At 28.1% G+C, this 22,473-nt stretch overlaps 2 protein-coding genes across 5 annotated transcripts; one reads left to right on the forward strand and one right to left on the reverse strand.

Moving 5' to 3' along the window:
* Positions 1-431: 431 nt before the first annotated feature.
* On the forward strand, positions 432-1,335 carry LOC145181593 (uncharacterized). The gene is made up of 2 exons (XM_080056720.2): positions 432-589; positions 687-1,335. The coding sequence occupies exons 1-2, from the start codon at positions 478-480 to the stop codon at positions 1,196-1,198; spliced, it is 624 nt and encodes a 207-aa protein (XP_079912846.2). The 5' UTR covers positions 432-477; the 3' UTR covers positions 1,199-1,335.
* Positions 1,336-4,786: 3,451 nt separating this feature from the next.
* Positions 4,787-21,822, reverse strand: LOC145181700 (mutS protein homolog 4-like). Of its 4 annotated transcripts, XM_090100311.1 has the most exons (30): positions 20,902-21,115; positions 20,669-20,759; positions 19,194-19,327; positions 18,991-19,076; positions 18,778-18,840; positions 15,623-15,746; positions 15,080-15,146; positions 14,975-14,999; positions 14,701-14,797; positions 14,381-14,485; positions 13,880-13,918; positions 13,534-13,614; positions 13,239-13,429; positions 13,015-13,134; positions 12,817-12,829; positions 12,547-12,600; positions 11,899-12,096; positions 11,550-11,595; positions 11,238-11,362; positions 10,979-11,073; positions 10,856-10,903; positions 10,562-10,729; positions 8,554-8,580; positions 6,382-6,427; positions 6,121-6,185; positions 5,676-5,746; positions 5,504-5,522; positions 5,274-5,358; positions 5,101-5,189; positions 4,787-5,003 (listed from the first exon to the last, which is right to left on the reverse strand). In XM_090100311.1, exons 1-30 carry the CDS (start codon positions 21,029-21,031, stop codon positions 4,839-4,841), a joined length of 2,667 nt encoding a protein of 888 aa, XP_089956437.1. In that variant the 5' UTR covers positions 21,032-21,115; the 3' UTR covers positions 4,787-4,838. The 4 variants fall into 4 exon arrangements, 1 of the variants encoding a protein (XP_089956437.1); XR_016456361.1 differs by lacking the exons at positions 5,504-5,522; positions 12,817-12,829 and adding an exon at positions 21,755-21,822 and having other exon boundaries at positions 5,274-5,377; positions 12,997-13,134; positions 20,902-21,061; XR_016456362.1 differs by lacking the exons at positions 5,504-5,522; positions 12,817-12,829 and having other exon boundaries at positions 5,274-5,377; positions 20,902-21,239.
* Between the last annotated feature and the right edge of the window lie 651 nt (positions 21,823-22,473).

The raw sequence follows: 22,473 nt of genomic DNA on the forward strand, positions 1-22,473 counted from the left end.
ATATTTCCCTTGTAAAAAAGGAAGTTGTGATAATTTATCATCAAAGAATGGAGCTGTTTGGCTAAGTATTTCAGTAAATTTGTGTAATGCACTTTTCTGAGACATACTTTTGCTAAAATTAACACAATACACTATATTCGGATATCGAGCCTTGCTCTAAAAGTATTCATTAATTTCTTTACGAGTTTGCAAAGTATTTTAAAAAACAGATTTCGTAAATGTATATGCCAATTTTGAAATATTTTTTCATGCTTAGTTAAGACAAATAAGAGTCTATGACGCAAATCTGAATTTTCTCAATCTTCAAAACCGGTTTTCTTAACTAATATATTATCGGAAATTATCAAATCATGACTATTATTCGAATCAAATATTGCTGAAAATTCGTGGGCGGAAATCGGTTTCTTTTGCAACATTTTTATATAAATAAATGGCAGTAAATAAGGCATTATCAAATGTTTCTGTGCAACCACATCAATGCCACGAATATTCCTTCTCAAGAGATATCCTCTATTGAGGAGAACTGATTGGTATCATGATGAGCAAAATGAGAAAAATATGGTTTTAAATGAAAGGCGCGATTCGCTTGGTAAGATATCAACAAAAAGTAAAAAAGATAAATACGTTAAAATACGAAAAGAGCCGAAATCTTTTTATGAATTTTTTTTTTTTTTTTTTTTTTTCAGATTCAGCAGGAGAATCATCAAATATCTCGAGTACTTTTTCTGACACCGACGAAGATCGTTTGTTTTTATGTGGGGCTCCACCTCCGCTCATTCGAGACAACGCAAAAGTATCTCAATCAAAAAGACTTGAAACTATCGAAAGTTTTTTCAACTGCACAGATTGCGGTAAAATATTTAACCGTTGGTCGAGTTTGACAACTCATAGGTTGATACACACTGACGAAAAACCATTCCAATGTTCATATTGCGGGAAAAGATTCCTCCGAAAATCCGACTTAAAAAAACACGAAATGATGCACACTGGAGCTAAACCTCACCAATGTACAATTTGCGGAAAACTTTTTAGTCAGTCTTCGAACATGTTGACACATCTGCGTCGGCACACAGGAGTAAAACCATTTTCTTGTCAAATATGTGGAAGAGCTTTTTATAGAAAGGTCGATTTACGAAGACACGCCTCAAGACACAACGAAGAACTAAAACACAAGTATTTTGGTGATTTTTGCGTTTAGAGTTCATATAAAACGCGTTTTATACGAGTTTTCCTGTGGTTTGGATTAAATATATATTTTTAACTGTTATGTAAAAAAATATTTCTTTTTTAACTGAAAAGTAAAAACTTGCCTCTCCTAAACTAAATTTGTTTTTTTGCGACTCGGATTTTGTTAGTCCAATTTTAGATGAATTCGATTTAGATAGCAAAATCCGTTTTAGATAGAAAACCAGCAAATCTGTGATTACAAAGATTTTAGGAGAAAATTAGGATAGCAAAGAAATATTTGATTTTAAGTTACTTCGCAACAGTGTTTAGTTTTTCCGATAAAATAAAGAACACCAACTACAAACTTCTAAAGTGTTTTAAGAAGAATACACGACGTAATAAAATTCCGTTCAAAAATTTGCAATGTCAGTATCACATTCCTTCCAAATTTTCCTTTCGACTTTGTAAAATATTACGCAATAGTGTTATTTATTTTTCAAAAGTATCAAAAAAAAATATGTGTAAATAATTTTTTTTTTCGTCGCTTTACGCTGTTGAGAGAAAAACCAGATAGCGATGCTGAAAAAACTGCTCGAAAGGGAGTTTCGTAAAATAAGAATAATTTGTCTCCGATAAGAAACAAACGTTACAGATTTCCAGAATGCACATTAAGTATAAATATTTCCATTCATAACAAAAGTTCATAACAAAAGTTCGAATTCGCAAATACTTTAGATTCGCAAGTTTGCAAAAGCGATATCTTATAAATTTCACAAAGGAAATCGAAACCTCACAATTAAAAAAGCGGAGGTATTTCTGTAACATACTGTAAGCAATTAATATTTAATTGATTTTTCTGATTGTTACTTTACTTTTTTTTTTTTGTCAATATCAGTTATTATTATTTCTAACGAAATTGCTTTTTAAGAACCATTTCCGGAGATAAATAGAAACTGTCATAGGATTTAGATTTACTCAAGGGTTTTTATGTTTCTAAAACAAGAATTTTTAAATTATTTTACAGTGGATATTTTAGCGTGGTTTGCCTCATATTTTGCTGAAGAAACTTACCCCTCCCTTTAATATGAAAACAAAATGGTGCAGACCTTTTTAATCTATTTTTATTTGTAAATCTTACTGTTTATATTTTGCATTACTTTTTAAGTTATCATTCATATGCTATTACAAACACTTCTTTCGACACCCAAATATGCTTTTAAGTGACAAATAAAAATAAAAAAATTGATTAAAAACCATCTCAAAAAAGTTTTATTGACCGATAATTATTAAGACTTAATTATTTTTAAAGTCAAAGGATTACTCTAAGCTATGTTCATTTATTTAGAAATTCATTTTTGAAAATGTTTTTAATATTATTTTTTATCATTTTAAACGGAGTACCATTATCCTATTATCCAACATTTTCTATACAAATTTTAGAGCATCCTAACTTAATTTTTGATAGAGGTATTTTGTTCCTCGAATTTTTGTTGGGTACACCAAATTCATTATGAGCATTAAAATCTTAATTACCGTGTTCGTTTTAAAAATCTGATGCTAATTGATGGTATTTTACCGAATGAAATGTCGCATAAACGATACAGCTTCCGAAGCACGTACAAGTTTATCCGTTTTTTACAATATTAAATTCAAGTGAACATCAGTTATTTTTAAATCGTTTTTTTTAAAAATGATATGCTGTTACATAGGACGCAATGACAAGGGAACAGATGATTGGCCCTTTAAATAAACAAAAAAAAAAGAGGAATTTTTCGTTATCATAAGTGCTTTTTTACTTAGATAAAAAAAAAGTCCGGCTTGAATTATTTAACTGAAAACAAACAATGTGAATTTCGGAAATAATTTGGAGATGCTATGTTTTTTATACAAATCTCAGCACTCTATGCTTTAACAACCGAAAACTTCATCCTGCCTTTAGTTGCGGAGCCAGTTTATACAATTTTTACTAAGTTTTCGCTTTCTTTTTCATTGACGAATTTTGTCACTAAATTTGTAATTTGATATTTTTCTGTACTTAAAATTTTTTCCTTGCCGCTTTCCCCGACGGCCTGAATGCATTCACCTAACCCACTACCAAAAAATAAATACATGACTTTTAATAATCAACATCATGCATGGGAATCTCAAACTTTGAAAAATTCATCTTGTTTAAAAAAAATCTTCCCTCAGTGTATGTTAATTGTTTTTTAGGTGAAAGATATTTTTAATTTTCTTAAAACCTCACATTTTAAAGGAATCAAATCAGAAAAAACTTAGTAAAAAGTCCGAAAGGTTACAATCTTATGACAGCAGAAAATTCCACCTTGATTACAGCTAGCATAAAAATAGAAAACGTTTGAAACATTTCAAAATTTGCTATTTTTGAAAAACTTGATTTTTTAAAAACAGCAATTAGAACGATTTAAAGGAAAAGGATTGTGGGTAAGTCCGAAAAACACAATTACAAAAAAGATTAGTAACAAAACAAAGATAAAAAAGAAAAAAAAAAAAAAAAAAAAAGAGATAGAATGACTCGACTACAGTAAAAAACCAAGGAACATTAAGACTTCTTGATTGTAAAAATTATAGCTTAATTGATCTCAAAAACAGATACTATTTTGAAAAATAGTGAATTCATGTTAAATAAATTGCACTTATAACTCTAGGAAATAAAGCTGCACGATTTCGGATAGGAGCATTTTTGAATATTAGATTGGAGTTGTTATCTCTTTTCCATTTTTAAAGTAAGGAAGTAAACAATATTTCTTTGAAAAAAAAAGTAAACTTTTTTTAAAATAGATTACATTTTAAAAAATCAATGCGTGCATGTAAATTCTCCATCCCGTTAAATGGAAGACAGTAGCTCTGAAAATTTTGAAAAACATTACCAGTTGTATTAGGAGCAAATTTAATCGACCTAAAACTTAATAGTTTAAAAACGTTTGACAGGTAGACTAAAAGACAAAAACACATCAGTAAATCAACTTGCGTTTTGTAGCTGGACTCAAACTAACTATATACAAAGCACAAGCTGACTTAGGAGCTAATTTTTAAATCAAAGATTTTTCACTATTCAAAGATTTGCATTCTAACAAACTTCCTGATTTGTCGATAATTTGCGAACAATTTTCATAACTGATCGATTGTTAACAATACTTTAGTGTTTTTTGTTATTTTTTTACTACAAGGTTGCCCTTTGTAATACCACCTTTTACAAAGAAAAATATCCAGATGTCACAAGTAGCTTTACATCAATAACTTAGTGCAGAGCTCCGAATAATGTACAGTCTGATTCTCAAAAGTGCAAAAACCTTTTCATCGTTTCTAAAGCACACAAGTAATCAGATTGTTAATATGATTTTTCCAGTTTGTAACCCATCAGAGTTATTTAAAACCAGTTTTCTTTTCTTCATTTTATTCAAAAGGACGTATAACGTGAATTTTCAGCAAAATTAACCTTTTATAAAATCTGTAGTAATTTTCTTTTTCCCGTTAAAAATTTGACGCGGCTATTTTGTAACAACATTTATAAATATGACATTCATGCAAAAGTGACGTTTCTATCAAAAATGTAAGAATAAAATTATGTAAAAAGGAGTATAGTATGTAAGAACGACACTTTAAAGAACAATCATTTTAACTTTGACACAAGTTTAACAAGAGCAAGATTACTATTGTTCGTAAATATCTGCGATATACTGCCTCTTCAATCCCGCTAGGTATAAACGAAGTGTTTCTTCGTCTAAACGAGAATTCTTTGCTGCTTGCAAAAGCCGAGTAACTAAACGAAAAACCGCTTTCTCACGCTTTGACGACTCTGAAGAGATCTGATTTTCCTAAATATGTTAATCCATCTTAAAGGTAGCTGGTTCAACTTAAATTTTTTTTTTTTAAAATAATTTAAGTAAAAAAAAATTTCAAATTATAACACACTTTTCTCTTTTGATTGAGTTGGATTGCTATTTCTTTAGCTTTTTTAACTAATTCCACTGGTAAAGTGGACATCTCCGCTAATTGCAGCCCTGAAATGAGTAAAAACAGATTTTTTGTTTCCCTTTTCATAAGGTGTTTCTTAAACTTAAATGAACATTAGGTTTGAGCATCACCGTAATTTTCTTCAGTCGTTCTTCCCTTCACCAAAACATGTGTAAACTGCATGTTTTCAGCGTCGCGATTTTGATCAAACGCTTGCTAAGCAGAAGAACATTAACTTTTTTTTTTCATTAAACACTTTTTACGAACTTTCTATTATTACAAGAATGAAACTCAATTTACATAAAAAATGTTTAAAAAGAGCTATAAAAATTAAAAAGTTAAAAATATTTCATGTATTTACCTGCACCTCGAAATGGTAACTAAAAGGATTAAGTTAAAATAAAAAAAAATTTCGGTAAAAATATAATAAATAATATAATAAATAACAGCAACAGGATGTAAATATGCCAAAAAATGGTGTTGAATTTTAAGTTACAGCAATCATGTTTGTTTTTAAGCTGATATAAGCTTACTTTTCTACATTGGGATAGAGGTTTTCCAAATCACAGAGAGCTTGGAAATGAGTTGCAAAGTACGTAAACGCCTAAAAGCAGTATTTTTTGTAAAAATAAATCTAAAATTAATTACTCAAAACACTTCCAATTGCAGAGCAAGAGATGAATTTGTGTAAAGTATTTATTAGATTTACTATTTATTGCTATATAATTTATTATTTATTATTATATATTTATTACATATTATTATATAATGATAGAAAGGTTTTAATGGTTACAAGAAACAGCTAGAGTATATAACAAAAATTTGTATTAAAAAAACAAAACAAACAAAAAATATATAAACTATGAAGTATTCAATACAGCTTTTCGAAGAAATACTGAAATTAGTTAAATTTTAACAAAGTTAAATATGATGCAAATATTTAAGAGGAAAGTGTTAAGGGAGTGAGAAAATTTATACCTTTTTAGATAGCAAATATTCACATATACTAAAAGTAATGCCAACACCTTCCTCAACACTGGTGCCTAAAACAACCAACAAAAATGTTTAAATTAAAGAGCTGTATACTGCAATCTTTGTATAATTAAAAAGTAATGATTTTAAAAAGATTCTAAAGTTTATCTTATTTTCCATTTGGTATCATGCAATTATAGATTTCAATTGTATTCCACCTTCCAAAAAATCATCAATAATTAAACAAAGAAAAATAAATAAATCTACCTCTTCCAAGTTCATCAACAATAAGCAAAGAATTGTCGCTTACATTCTAGAGATAAAGAAACTTCTACCTTAATTCTGGACTTAAATATAAAAAAAATTTGGTGGAAACAAATTATATCCATTTTGTCCAGTAAAAAAATCACCAATAATAAAGTAGCAACTTTATACTAGCAACCTTAAAAAATGCTAGTTGATATGATAGCTTTTAAAACATAGTTGAATAAGATGTCTCTTGATGATAGCCATAAGAATTGACTCTTAATAAAACCTGCATACTCAAGCTCTTTTAATTTACACATTGTAAATAGTAAACATAGCACTTTTTAACAAACCACTAATTAACAAAAACTAAATAGCTAAAAAAATAGTCATTCATATTGAATGGTAAAACAGTTTTCTTTACAAACAGACCTTGACAGGTTTTTACACGAGTAGAGAAAAAAAAAACAAAAAAAACATGCAAAACTTTGTGTGCCACTTTGAAACTTTACCTACAGTTTAACTGGCACAAAAACTTTACCCACAGTTCAACTGGCACAAAAACTTTACCCACAGTTCAAATGGCACAAAAACCTTACCTACAGTTCAACTAACACAAAAAATCTAAATATACAGCTATGCACTAAAGTTTAATTATTGTGAAGCTTTTCATAACAAAATTTTGGTTTTTTTCATACTAAAATTTACAAAAAAATGAATTTAAAGTTTATTTTTTTATTATTTTCTATTTACATTTGTATCGATAAAATACCACAATTAGACGATCTATTTTACTGATGACATAAAAGTTTATTCGAGTTTATTAATTATACATTTTTGACACTTGATAACTAATTATTTTACTTATTTTTGCTTTAACTGAGAAAATTACTAAACATTTGTGATGCTTAACTAAAATAATAATTTTAAAATTAAAAAACAATATTTTAATCACTAGATAACTTCATATCTTAACTCGAAATATTTCAAATTTCATTTGCACAAAGTTTGCAATATTTCAAACTTGTGTGCAAATGGGTAAAAAAGCAATGTCAGAGAGCATCAAATGGCAAATTATTGGACTGGTCAAATCAAATATTTATAGCAACATTGAAAGTTTCTGAGTTTTGTGTGTGAAAAATAGTGAAAACCTGGAAGCTGACAGGTGAGGTTGTTGAAATGCCTTGTTCTAGAAGACCATCCAAACTTAGTGACCATAACAGAAGTAGCATACTCAGAACCAGGAGAGAGATCACTCAGCAACAAAAAACTAGCTAAAATATTCAAATCTTTTCATTATAAATATGTAAGCAGAGAACTCATTAGAAGAATATTAGCAAGATATCAAGTCTTACATTTCAATAAAAAAAGCCTGTCCTGTCAGTCATGGATTGACACAGGAGATGAAAATGGCGCAAATAACGTTTGAATTGGACAGTAGAAGATAGGACAAACGTGATTTGAGTCAAATTTTCAGGTCATAAACCACAAAAGAAGAATAGATCATTCCTCAATTTGTAAACCATCAATATCAATCATCTGAGCATTTGAAGCAACCTTTGAATGAGAAATGGCTAAAGGTACCACAAAAGATGTGTATGAAATTTAGCTGAATCAATCCAGAGACAAGTTCTCCTTATGCTTGTTAGAAAAAAGGATGATACTTTATATATTAAATTTGTACTTTTTCCAGTTTTTCTGTTCTAAACCTTAGTTCAATTACACTTTTATGCAACTCATTTTTTAATATATTTACTTTTTTTTTTTTTTTTTTCTTTAAATATTTTTTCTTATTAACATTAATTATAATTGATTCATTAATGCTAATTGATTCATTCAAAAATAAAAAAAAAATTTAAATTAATTTTCCAAATTTTTTTAATTAAAAAAAAAACAAAGCAGAAAAGATTGATTGAAGTAAACACGTTGACTAAACTTTTATGCATAGCTGCATGTATATTTTAGAAATTCATAACTTTATTTGAAGATTTTAAATAATTTTTCATTTGTCAGTTACCACATTAGTTACCGCAATCTTTTATCTTCAAAGAGGTTAACATTGAAGATTCAGCTTTATTTGAGGCATTTCAGCTAAATTTACATTTTGAAAATCAAAAGAAGATTCTCACCAATCAATTATTTTATTTATATATTTAAATGCTATAAGAAAAGTAAATATAGAAAAATTCTTACTTGCAAAATATAGTTCATTTCTTTCATCTAAAACGTAAGAGAAATCTAGTTTAATCAACTTGGAATAAGAGATGTGCAGATAGGATTTAAATGATCAGAAATTGCTCTTAGGTTATACAGTTGAATATTGATCTCTTGAATAGTGGATGTCTCAAACTTTTTTCCTGTTCCCTTGAGCATTTCTTTCAGGCCAAAATCCTTTTCATATCTTGAACTTATCCACGAACTTCTAGAGGTTCTGGACAAGATTTTTTACATTTTTGAACATTTTGATAACAATCTTTTTTTTAATTCAAATTTTCAAAAGGTATTCTTTTAAAAGATTAATTGATTGTTTCTATCAAATGCAAAAACATACTGATTGTTAAATGAAGACTTACAAACAAATCTATAATACAAAAATGATAGGCATTAAAAGACCTGAAGAAAGGGATGAAAGGGATGTCTAACAAAGAGGTTGCCCAAAAGTATGGTGTCCCAAAAAACACAATATCAACCTGGGTTAAGAAAAAAGACAAATTATTGACCTCAATGGAAAAAATGGCATCAATAACATCATACTGAATAAAAAGGCATTAAACTTAAGTAAGCTTTACTTTTTCAAACCTTATTAGATTTAGATTTAAATTTAAACAGATACACATGCACCAGCACTATTTTTCCCCTTAGAACATTTCTCTTGTGATAGATGAGTTTTTAGAATGTATTTAGAATGTAATTAAATAGCACTGGTAAGACAGCCTAAACTCATGGTGATTAGTTGGGGCTGTTTTACCAGTACCATCTATCACAAGAGAAATGTCCTGGGGGAAAAATAATCAACTTGACTAACAGGCATGGTAATAGAGAAAAAAATAATGTTTGTTATCAGCCAATCTAAAACCCCACAATGCTTTTAGCATATCAAACTAATCCCTTGCACATATCAGTATCAGCTAAAAAATTTGATGACTAGAGACTTTTTTTACAGAATGAATAAAGAAGCTTGACTCTTCTATTCATACACTGGGCAGGAAAGTAGTGCTCCTGGTGGATAACTGTCCTGTTCATCAACACATTAAAGGGCTACGCACTATCAACTTGATATTTCATCCATACTTACTCATACATCCCTTACTCCATGTCCTTTAGCCCATGTATGTCTGTGTTTCAAGACTGTCAACAAAAACAAACTCCTCCCTAAAAAAATTTTGTTATTTTGATTTTTTTTATTTTGATTTTTGTTATTTTTAATTTTTGTTAATTTTGAGACTGTTGTTAATTGTTTTAAAAAATCTGGTACCAGCCAATTAAACCAGCAGATGTTAGAAGCAGATGATGACAACCCATTCAAATCTTTGACAACAGAGCTTGACCATTTGCGAGAATTAGATCCTAGTGCCATCCAAGAAGTGCTTTTAGTATGATCTTTCATTGGTTTTCATTGGATTGTGATGTAGAAACCATCTGTTAATCAGCTACTGATGCTGAAATTGTTGCTTAAATTTTAGACCCTAGTTTTGAAAATGATGATGATAAAGTGTAGAGAATAATGTTAACAAAGGTATAGACATTAAAGCCCCACCACATTCATTTGATATTCTATTAAAAGATGTTTTTGAAACGCTGCAAAATGCTTCACTAAATAGCCCAACACACAGGAATGAAATACAAGAATGAAAAAAAAAGTTTCCTGATCCCCTGAGAGTTTGAGATATCAACAGTTAACTGTGTATTAAAAAATTTAATGTTAACTTGTTATAAAAATTGAATTGTGAAAAAAGAAAAGTCATATTAAGTTACCTTAAAAATTTGATAATTAGAATCAAAGAATCAGTGATTACATTTTAGATGTAATCACTGATTTTCATTTGAAGGATTTGAAGTCAGCAGAGTTTTAAGCTTTTATAGAAAAGGTAAACTAAAATCTATTTTATTTTAGTTTTGCACTATAATTATTTGATTTATTTTTTGAGTTTTTACTATTTTTGATTTACTTTTAGAGTAATAAGTGAAAAAATTACCTCACCTCTAATTTAAAAGTAGAACAATTTGTCTCAATGTCATCATCACTTCCAATCCGCACAAATATCTGATTTGCTAACCGAAAAGATGCATACTCAGCAGGAACAAAAGAGCCACATTGAGCCATAATTTGCAGTAAAGCTATTTGACGTAAATATGTGGATTTACCACTCTACAATCAATTTACAGAAACTTTTGTCAATATTTGTATTATACAACAATATTATATAATGTAATAGTTTTAAGATGTTTTTTTATCATTTTTTTTAAACGTAAATATGCTAAACAAAATTCATACCATATTAGGTCCAGTGATTATCACAAAATTTGAAACATCTGATGCATACTACAATGAGGAACTATTGTTATTTGATTCCAAAATTGAACTATAGAACTTTAAAAAGATAAAAATAAATGTTACCACATCATTCGGAATAATGGGAACAGATGACATACGATCAAGAACTGGATGGCGTGATTGCTTTAGTGCAAGAGTATCTGTAAATTCTGGACGTACTAAAAATATTTGAAAATTTAAGAAAAAGAAAATACTCTCTGTAAATTTTATGTAGCAGTTTAAAAATGCATGTATTTTGAATTACATATAAACTAGTTAGAAAAATCAACCACTGTATTGAACTGTTTAAGAATTGTTTGAATTAAAACAAAGTATTTCTTACTGTAGTTAGAAAGAGTGCATGCATGAGCAAGAGAAACAAGCATATCTAATGTGGAGATGCATTCAGCTAATTTATACAAGCAACCAATTTGATCTCGAATATTTTTCATCAACTCTCCAACCACCCTAATAGTATAAATACACTCACAGGAACAAAATTTGTTTAATAACATTATAAATACACAAGGATACATTCCCTATCAGTACATAAATTACTGGACAAAGTATTATCAGGTAATTTAATGTAAATTGTAACTTAATATTAAGTTTCTTAAAAAAAGATTATTTAACATTATAGGCATATGTTATATACATGTTTGATAGAAAGTATATTTCTTCCAATGACTCTTCCAATCTTGCTGAAACAAAAAAAAAAGATAAAAAAATAGTATATAGGCAAAATATACTAGAGATTTTTAAGAATAAAACATGTTGCAGATAAAAAGATAAAAATACAAACTTACTGTTCAATTTGATCTTTTTTCAGTTTTATAAGAAAAAAAAGGGGAAAAAAAAAACAGAATAAACTAAATAAAATTTTTATTGAAAATTGTTTTAAAATATCACCTTCCAAGTTAACCTGGAATTTTATGCTGATAATCTCAGACTAAAAAAACCTATACAAAACCATTCATAAAAAAAAAAAGAAAAAAAAAGAACACAAAGGAATGTAATTACCAAATCTTCAGTAGTACAGGTTATTACAGATTTAGTTCGAACAACTTTTATTAAGTGCGAAGGAAGGGCATCAACTAAGTTGTTATTGCCATTGGTGTTAAGAGTTATGTGGAAACCTCTGGTGTTGCTATAATTTGGAGTTAACATAAGACCTGTTGATGCTGCTTCTTGGCGAATCATTTCTAAATATTAGATTTCTACTACTTTTATTTCACAAGGTTTAATAAAATTGTAGTAGAATTTTTTACACCAAACCATATTGTTATTTATAATTAAAGCTATGTTATTGTAGACATTGGCCAACAATAAATACATGAATTCATTACAAGAACAAGTAAAATTTAGTATTTAAGTCTACGAATAGGAATAATTAATTTAGAAATGTTTTTTTTCTTTCTCTTTTTCAAAATTGGTTTATTTTCCCTAGATGAAACCTTAATATTCAAATCTTTAACAGTTAAATATACAACAACTAGTTCTTGGTGTAATAAAAAGAAAAAGCAACCAAAAGTTCACTAATAACACATATTTTGATTTCCATCATTCTAATATTAAAGAACATGATAAAAAATAACTTTTTTATGTTTTAAGGATTGAGAATGCAAGAGTAGATCTTTATGCAAATAGTCCACCTGTTATGTCATCAACTACTTCACAGTGAGTGCGACGTGCAACATCCAATAACCCTATGAAAAAGAAATTTATGTAATTTATGCAAATAAAATCAGTTTATTCTTAATACATTTATATAAACATATTGAGTATAACACATAACTACCATAAATGACACCAAAAAAAAATCATAAGATTATACAAAACTTAAAAAATTGCAATGAGTAGAATTGATGAATAGCTTGAGAAATTCTGTCTTGAAAATAAATAAACAATGCCAATTAACTTACCATTGACATTTGGCTGAAAAAGATAATATTAATTAATTTGTAATACGCATTGACTTTTGCAAACTTTAATTTTTATACATAAATATACATAATATTGTATCTATAGTATTGTATCTAAAATATTTACAATAAATTTATAGCATACTGTATATATGAAATAGAATCCAAGACTTTCCACACAACATAAACTTTATTTACCTTAACTGCAAATAACTTTTGTGTCCTCATGTTAAGAGCACCTTTTTGATACCGACTTTCATCATGGATGACAGTTTGTATTTGCTCCAAAAGTTTTGCAAAACGAGAATCTTCTAATGACTAAAAAGAGAACAACTCTTCAAAACAAACAAAGTTAACTTTAAATTTGATCACCAAACAAAAAAATTTTCAAATTGAAAAATCAAAAATTAAGTTCTCCCTACTTGGTAGTACGCTTTAAACAAATTGTTTTCACCATCAGCCAATGCATTTTGTAGTGTTTGAACAAGCTCAATAGTGTGTTTCAAAAAAATTATTTCTCCTATTTTTCTTTCAAACACCTTGATACCTTCTTTCTTTGGAATTTGCACACAAGATGATATCAAGTGATCAACATCGAGAAATCTGCCAAGTACTAATAAAAACACTTAGATTAACTAAAAGGTTCTACCAAAAAAAAGAAAAAAGAAAAAAAGAAATGCATATTTTAAATAATCCTATTAACTTTTAAAGACTTACTAGCCTGTAAGTTAAGAAAAAGTTCTTCTTTTTCTACTAACTCTTCAATACAATCAAATCTTGTAAGAATGGTTTGAAGATCTATATAAAGGTAAAGAAAACACTTAAACAAATTTGCAAAACAAGAGTAGATCAATTTATAGTATTAATTTAAAATCATTATTTGGCATAAGCTTTATGAGAATACTACTCATGAACTAACAAAATTAATTATTAGTGTCTGATAAATAATACTATACTGTTAAAAATAAACAATTATATACTGTATAGATCACATTCTATACATAATTGTATCATTCCAATGGATACTTCAATATAAAAAAAAATTTTCAATTTAACCACTTACCACAAGGAGGTTGCAATATGTTGGACCTCAACAAACGAGCTAAAATATATTTATATTTCTGTCCAATTTTATATTTAAAAGACTTACAATTCACTGTATTAGCCACTTTATAGCTGTATATAGAAGTATAGCAGTATAGCAGTAAAGTTTTGAATTAGGCTAATCTTAATACATCATAAACACTTTTCTGCAAATGATTTGCAAAATCTTTTAACATTTTTACTAAATACTAAATTTAATTTAAAAGGCAATAATCAGAAAAAAGAGGCAAATTTTAATATAAAAATCAACAAATCTCTTATAATATACTACAGGTTTGTTTAATTTATTATTATTTATAAAACTATTTTATAGATTGGTTATAAAAGTAAAAGCAGAATTCTCATCAAATAAGTAAACAATATACCCTTATAAGTAAACAATATACCCTATATTTTCTTTAATTTATACTTCATAAAAAAATTTAAATAACTACTGACTAAATGTATCTAAGAAGCTGACCTCCACCAGCTGTCTTTGTATAATTCAGTACTCCATACAATGATTGTTTACTTTTGGGATTTCTCAAATTTTGAAGTAGTTCTAGATGGCGTGCAGCTGTCATGTCTAGTTTTTAAAACTTTTCAATAGAATTTCACAAACTATCTTGTTAAAATAACTGAAAGTCAGTTAATTTGACAAATTATCTTGTTAAAATAACTGAAAATCAGTTAATATCCATGTAAACATAAGAATGCAAGTGATTAAGGAAATAAATGTCCTTCCAATTTTTATTTTAAAAACTTTACTGTAACTTCTGAATACATAAAAAAGAACTTTACCAATTAATGCTGTTTTTTCCCCTCCTTTGTAGCTGATTTTCAATGAAGAAGGTGCAAAAACAACATTCTGGATAAACTCAACATACTTTAAGAGCGCCTAAAGCAAAAAGGTGTCCCTAAAGGACTTTTTTGATACCCTTGATAATGGTAATAATACATCAATCAGGTACAGTAATTTGGCACTTAAAGAACTACAACATAGCAACAATTCTACACTTCTACAATCCTATGTAATTTAATTAAAGTCACTAGATAACAGCTAAACTAAACTTACAGCTGCTGCTGCTAAGCAATAATATCTAAAACAATCAATTCAAAATGCATTTATTCTGATAAATAAACATTGAAAACAAAATGTATAGAAAAAATTAATAAATACTTTGATTGAACATCCATTTCCACTGAATTGAATTCTGGTACACAGAGCTGCCTTATGTATTGGAGACCTAAATTGTTGATGAAAAAAAAAATCCCGGAAATTGCCCATAAGCAATAATAAAAATTATAGAATAAGAATCAAAGAAAAACCTCTATGATCAGTGTTCAATTGGTTTAAATTTCTTAATGGACTGAAACTAATACTGAAACCAACATATATACACACTTTCTTCACACTAAAACTGTGATATTGACATATACAGGGATGGAACGAATTTAAAAGTAAAAGTAGGGAAGTAAAATTTATCATCAAGAAAAACAACTGATTGTTGTACAATTTAAAAACAAAAATTTTCATAATTTGCAATAAAACAAAAAAAGAGAGGAGGGAATGGTGCTAAAGTAAAATAGTGTTTTTCAAACAAGATTTTGGATTTAGACTGATTTTATCTTTTTTTTTTAACAAAAAAAAACTTACTTTTTATCAACAAAAGTGTTTAAGAAAAACCTGAAATAAAAGACATAAGAAATTATAAAAATTCACCTTTGCTTTCATTGAAATACTTTCTTTGCACTGTAGTTAAAGTAACATATGGGAATTGTTCACTAATCACTTGAAATAGTTGTGTCATCTTACCATTTTCATAAGAGGTGTTAGGCATAACAACCTACATAAAGTTAAAGTTTTATATCTGAAAACTGTTAAAAAATAAAAAGACAAACAGGCAAGATCACCCATAAAGTGTTTTATGCGCACCCATAAAATGTATTGCAAGCCCCCTAAAAATGTTTTACATGCACCCATAAAATATTTTACTTACAGCCTTTCAAAAAGTGGTATTGTAAAGAGCAAAAAGTCAAGATTAACAAAAGTAATCTTTTTCAAACAAATCCAGAATATTTGATTTACCTGGTAGGTCATCTACTAAATAAGCTTCCATCAAATTTACATCCTAGTTAAAGAAATTTCAAAACATTTCCAATTGGATGTTAAAAGATCTTGTTTGTTTGGACACATTTAAACTTTGAAGAATTAAAGGCCTTTGACCTTCTATTTGCAATTTATAATAAAACAGGAATTTAATTGCAAGAAAACTCCATTTACAGAAACAGTCTTCAGGTAAAGCAATATTATATTATTGAAAATCAGGCTATTTTAATTAGTGAAGACAAAATGCAAACCTTGGATGGGTAAACATTTAACACTCTGTTTGATAAATTTTTTTTTAAAAAAATCTTTTTTAAAAAAAAACACCAAGGAAACTTTAATGAATATATATAAACAAAATAAGTTTAGTTTGAAGCAATCAAACAAACAAAAAAATTTTTTTTTTCTTTCTTTCTTTTTTTTTTTTTTGACAAAAAAAATCATAGCAAGTTCATAACAATATGTATGGTTACTTTCAATTAATAGAAGAAACCACCAAGAATAAGAGACGTTGATTCATTGTTGAATGGCAAATTTTTAATCTATTTTAACTTAAGAAACAATTGTTATCTTTCTGCATTTATTCCAATAATATATGACATATTTGTCATTTATTCCAATAATTTATGACATATTTGTTATTTAACCATTTTTAGGGAATTGTATAAATTGATAATTGTTTATCTTTAATAAACTTTCACTAAGACATTAAAAGGTCAGAATCCCAGAAAAATTTTTTTAATCTCAAGTGTTTACCATAAATGTTCATAGAAATCCTCAGTATTTGACTGATCTGGATACTACGTAGACATTACAAAGTTCACATATCACCATATACAAAGCAGATAAAGTAAATACAACAATAAGAGATACTAACCCATGTATTCTATTTATTTTCCTATCCTAAAAAAAATCTGCAAATTGTTAAAATATTTGTTTCTTTGTTGACTAATTTTTATGCCTCTATTTACAGTTAGAGAGATAAGTATTTGAATAAAAAAAAACCTTATTGTGATAAATAAACTTTGGCAAGTTATTTCAGAAAAAAAACAACAAATTTTTGATGAAAACTTTTATAATTATTCTGAAAGCAAATTTAATCAAGATTACAGATAACAAAAAAAAATATGTTAATTTTCTTTGCTCAAATTTGATGATTCCTTAAGAGGTATTAAATTCTTGAAGAAAGATAGTTATCTGAACATATACAAGGTTTTCAGAGTATTAATTAAAAAAAGATTAAAAAAAAAAAGTTTAAGCAACAAATTAAGGTATTTTATTATCAAATAATGAGTAACTATTAATCTACTGGTATTTTTCAAAGCTATTTGATTTGTAATTGATATCATCAAGAATGGGAGTTAAAACCAAGGAATGGTCATAAGCTCAGCACATTTTCATCACTGACTTGTTCAAGCAAGATAAAACATTCAGGTTGATACATGAAACAACTGGAATGGCATTAGGAACAATCAGCAACTTGATTAGAAAGTAAAAATGGTTTGGGTATAAGAAAAATCACCCAAACTCAAGAGTTAAATGCAAAACGACACCCAGAATTCATCAACAAATTGTCAAAATGGTAAAAGAAAAACTGATTTTTATCAGCACCAAAAGGCTCAAAGCTTCTTCATAAAGAACTTGGAATTCAAGTGAGCCTGTTTACTATTCTAAATCAATTGAAAGAAAGTAGATTTCAAGCAAGAGTTCCATGCAAGAAACCATTCCTTTCAAAAACCCATCAAGAGTGAAGACTAGCATTTGCTAAGAAATATGTAAATATGCTGTTATCATTCTGAAAAAAAGTTTTGTGGACTTTCATCAAAACTAAATCTTGTGAAGCCCGATGGAGCTCAAAAATAAGGAGCAAGAAGGCATGCATTCAAACTCAGTTGCATTCAGGGAAAAATGAAATTTGGTGACAATCTAATGGTGTAGGGATTGATGACTTAGAAGGGAACATGAAAGCTGGGGTTTATTAATGGAATTAAGAAGGTTTATGTCAACATTCTCAATAAAAATCTTCTGGCCTTAACTCAAAAATTGCAAATAGGAAAACATTTTAAGTCCAACAATACAACAAACCCCAAGCATATGTCAAAGAAAGCAAAAGAATTTTTCACCCAGAAGCAGATTCAGTAACTTGAATGGCCAGCTCAAAGTCCAGATTTCAATCCAATTGAACACCTGTGTGTTATTCTGGATTAAAAAGCTGGCACATGATGTCTCAAAAAAAAAAAAGTTGAAAATATTGCTCTAAGAAGCTTGGACTCAAATTGATCCAGATTTTACAAAGAAGTAAGTTGAATCAACTTGCAGAAGTCATTAAAGCCAATGGTGGCACAACTTGATACTAAAAAGTCACAAAAATTAATTATTCAGAGAAATTTTTTGATTTAAAAAACTTTGTTTGGATGCTTATTTATTGTTGAAAAATTTGAATGTTTCATTAAGTTCTAAACAAAAAAAATTTATTATCGTAACTTTTTGTTTGTTTGTTTGTTTGTTTTTTGAAATTCTCATTAAATTTGCTTTCAGAATAATCATAAAAATTTTCATCAAAAACTTATTTTTTCTGAAGTAACTTACCAAAGTTTATTTTTCCCAGTAAAAATCTTTTGCTCTCATACTTATCTCTCTAACTGTGTGCTAAACTTTTTAAATTCTCATACTAATATTTAAGCTCTACTTTAACAGTTAATCTCTATGCTCATATTGAATTGTCTTTAGATCAAGCTGTATAAAATATACTTGTTAATATAAAAAAATACCTCAACTGGTTGGATTATTTGCAATTTGCATAATATTTTTACATAGGTGGGACCATCTGAAAACTGAAAAAAAGTAATGACCTCACTAGTTGTTAACTTTTAGAACAGTATATATATACTTATAGTTTTAACTTTAACTCAATTAAACAAAAAGAAATGATTTGATTATCCAACTCTTTGTTTCTCAGTCAACAAAATCAAAACTTTAATTACCTGTGAGATAATTAGCTCTGCACCTTTCAGATCAATACAAGCCATTCCTATCTCACCTTTTGCCATACCACGCCCTTCAACAATGGCTAAAAAAATTAACATTGGGAAAAAAATGGAAGAAAAATGGAAAAAAATCAAGAAAAAGAATATAACATTGGTAAGCATTTTTTAAATGTAATTTATGATGGCATATCAAATTTTACCAACAACATTGCTAGTTTGAACATTAAATCCTGATGGTGTTCTGGAAGCAGGTGTCTTTGGAGTGTACCATGAGCTTGGCATATGAGAGCTGCTTTCTTGAAAAGGAGTGTGTTGAGCTATTGATAAAGGAGCACTAAAAATACAAAGTTAAAAAAATCTCAAGCAAAAGAAGGAAGAGTAGAGGAGACCAGGGCTAGTTAGCTACAGGGGTAAATTGACACACTACATTTAACTTTGGAGTTTTCCAGTAAAAATTTCAGAACTCTGCACAAGAATTATGGAACCAGTTGTTAACTTACCCCAATTCACATAGGCCATAAATTCATTAAAGTTATGTAATGCTGTAGACATGCAAAAATTAATGGACAATCTATATATATATATATATATATATATATATATATATATATATATATATATATATATATATATATATATATATATATATATATATATATATATATATATATATATATATATATATATATATATATATATAAGATTGTCCAGTAAACTTGTGCTTCAAAACATTAGGTTTCAGAAAACTAAAAATTGCCATTTTATTAGTTTAGCACCAAAATATATTTAGTCCAGCTAATGAATATTATATTCCCCTTCATTTTTTACAATTTCTTTCCAATATTCTATCAGTTTCTCATTTTGAGGTGGTAAAAAGCAGCAGTTTGAACCAAACAATTTTTCAAGCCAATTATGCAATTCTTTTTCAAAGGCAACATCATGCAGAGCATTTGAAACTGAGCAAAATGCATGAAAACCAGAAGGCACAATGTCAGGTAAGTAGGATGGATGCACAAGAATCTTCCATAAAATCAAAAAAAATATAGAATCTTCTAGTCCTATATTTTAAAAAGCACAATCACAAAATTACATAAAATCACACAAAATCTCAAATCATATAAATCTAAAAAAAAATCATATAAATCTTAAAAAAAATCATATAAATCTTAAAAAAAATCATATAAATCTTAAAAAAAAGTTATATAAAGGGCAAGCTGTTAGTTGGTTAAAGAAACACTAAAAACATTTATCTGTTTACAGTTTATACTTTAAAAAAAAAAAATTTAATCCTTATATAGGAAACTTAGGAAAAAAAAAAGAAAACCTATTTTTTCATGGATAAACTAAAGCTATGTGAAAACATTGTATAAAATTTTTGCCTTTTTTTTTTTAAATACTTTTTTTCTAATTTATAACAAGAAAAAGTTTCTTATGTTAATTTTAAACAACAAAAGTACACAAAACACATCTCTGGGGAGAATAAAGTGAATGATGAAACTTCCTTTAATTTAAAACAAGCTCTAAGTTCATATCCAAGTGCAATGTTCTAACTTTTAACAAAATACTTTTTTTGATTACTACACACACTATTATTTTAATATTATATTCACTAAACTTTATTAAAAAATAAAAATAAGAAAGCTCACTATTCAAGAAACAAAAACCCTTGAATTACCATACTCCTGAAGCTCTAGATTTCAAGGCAGGAGCAGACTTCTCTCTGAAACCAAAATCCAAAGTCACTTGTGGTGTCTCCAAATCTAAAGCTGGAAAGAATACAAGAAAATATTATACTATGTATAAAATTATTACAATCATGGATTTTTATAAAGGTTTTCTAGAATTGATATCAAACATTAAGAAAACGAAAGTGAAATCTTGTAGTAAAATAAAATTAAATATACTCACAATATTTTGCACTTCTCTCTATACCTAAACCACTTGATGATGTCGTATTGAAACTTGAACTCATCCTCTGGCGCTTTGAATTAGGGACAGAAGAGTCACTATTTGTGCAGATAGATGAAATTCTTTCCATTTTCAAAAAGTTTTCTCGGAAAATCTATATCTTAGGCGGCAAAATAAAATTTTTAAAAATCGAAAAAAAAAAAAAAAATCAACATGGCAACCTCATTAACAGAACGTTATGAGTTACAAAGGTTGTAATTTTGAAGACCTTTAAAAGCCATGGCATGTTTGTAAAAATAAGGTCTAAGGTTTTCACAGAAAACAAAATAGTAACGTTAAATGTTGCTGATAGTTAACTCCAAATTTGGCTTTAAATTTAGCATTTAATTTGCATTATTAAACAAAGGTAAAGATGAGTCCATTTTATGGATGGATGGAAAGGCTCACTGAAGATATGAAAATTGCTGGAGTCACCCATGGGGATGCCCTAGATCGAGCAAAATGGAGGACGCCATGTAAACATGCGGACTCCAAATCGAGTGGGACATGACCGCAAGGAAGAAGAAGAAGAAGAAGAGTCCATTTTATAGTGTCTGATAAAGAAAACTAATTAGGATTTTCTTAAATAGAACAAGCACCATATATAGCGAACCATTCTATACAAACTCTAAGTTTTAATTTAGCTAATAAAAATAACCATATTTCATATCACCTAAATCTTATAATATTAGACATAATTCATTTCCAGAACGCTGTAATTTAACTGTCTTTTGTATAAAAAGAAAGTTGACTTCAACGTTACTCTAAATTATGGCTGTCAAAGGTATTCAGCATTACATTATTTATTTGTAACCTTTTCTAAATATTTTTTGCTTTGATTTCATCTATTTATTGTTGGATTGTTGCCGTAAATCTTCGAAGGAGCGCCCCCCTCGAATAAACAAATTCAGATGAATTTCTTCAAGGAAATCGAACGCAATTAAAAGAATTAGAACACAGAAACTTCCATTTTCACTTCAATTTTTTTCGCGCAAACCTTTTGAAACAGAGAGCTACACCTTTATCAAGTTTATCTTTCGGTTGCTTTAACAAACAATTATGGGCTTATTTGGCAGTACCGATATTTTTTTAAGTCAGATTATAAAATTGCACCCTTCTTCAATCAGATACACTAAGATGTATTCAAGTTCATTTTTAAAGAACAAGTAAGTTACTGCGCTCATTAGGTACTTTTATTCTATTTTACGAATAATCCTGGCATTATTAAAATTGTAAAGCCAGCATGAAATGTTGAGCCGTCGGGTGGAATTTATAAGCGAAACTGAAATGAACTAAAAGTAAAACGAAAAGAAATAACATTTCGGAAAAACAAAGAATTATGGAAAAAATGTTTGCAGTCTTCGTTGTGTTACTTTTGAATCTTAATTTTATGTAAAATTTATGTAGTTAATGATAACACTATATTTTTGAGCAGCAGCTCGTTGCTCACCAAAATCGTTCCTCATCAAAATTGCTTGTTTTTTACACTAGTAGTAAAACACTAAATGAACTAAAAAAGTTTTTCTAATAATT

Source organism: Hydra viridissima, unplaced genomic scaffold, assembly GCF_058129835.1.
Source record: "Hydra viridissima isolate aposymbiotic clone 2 unplaced genomic scaffold, HvirCarnegie_v1 scaffold_10, whole genome shotgun sequence".
NCBI classification, from domain to species: domain Eukaryota; kingdom Metazoa; phylum Cnidaria; class Hydrozoa; order Anthoathecata; family Hydridae; genus Hydra; species Hydra viridissima.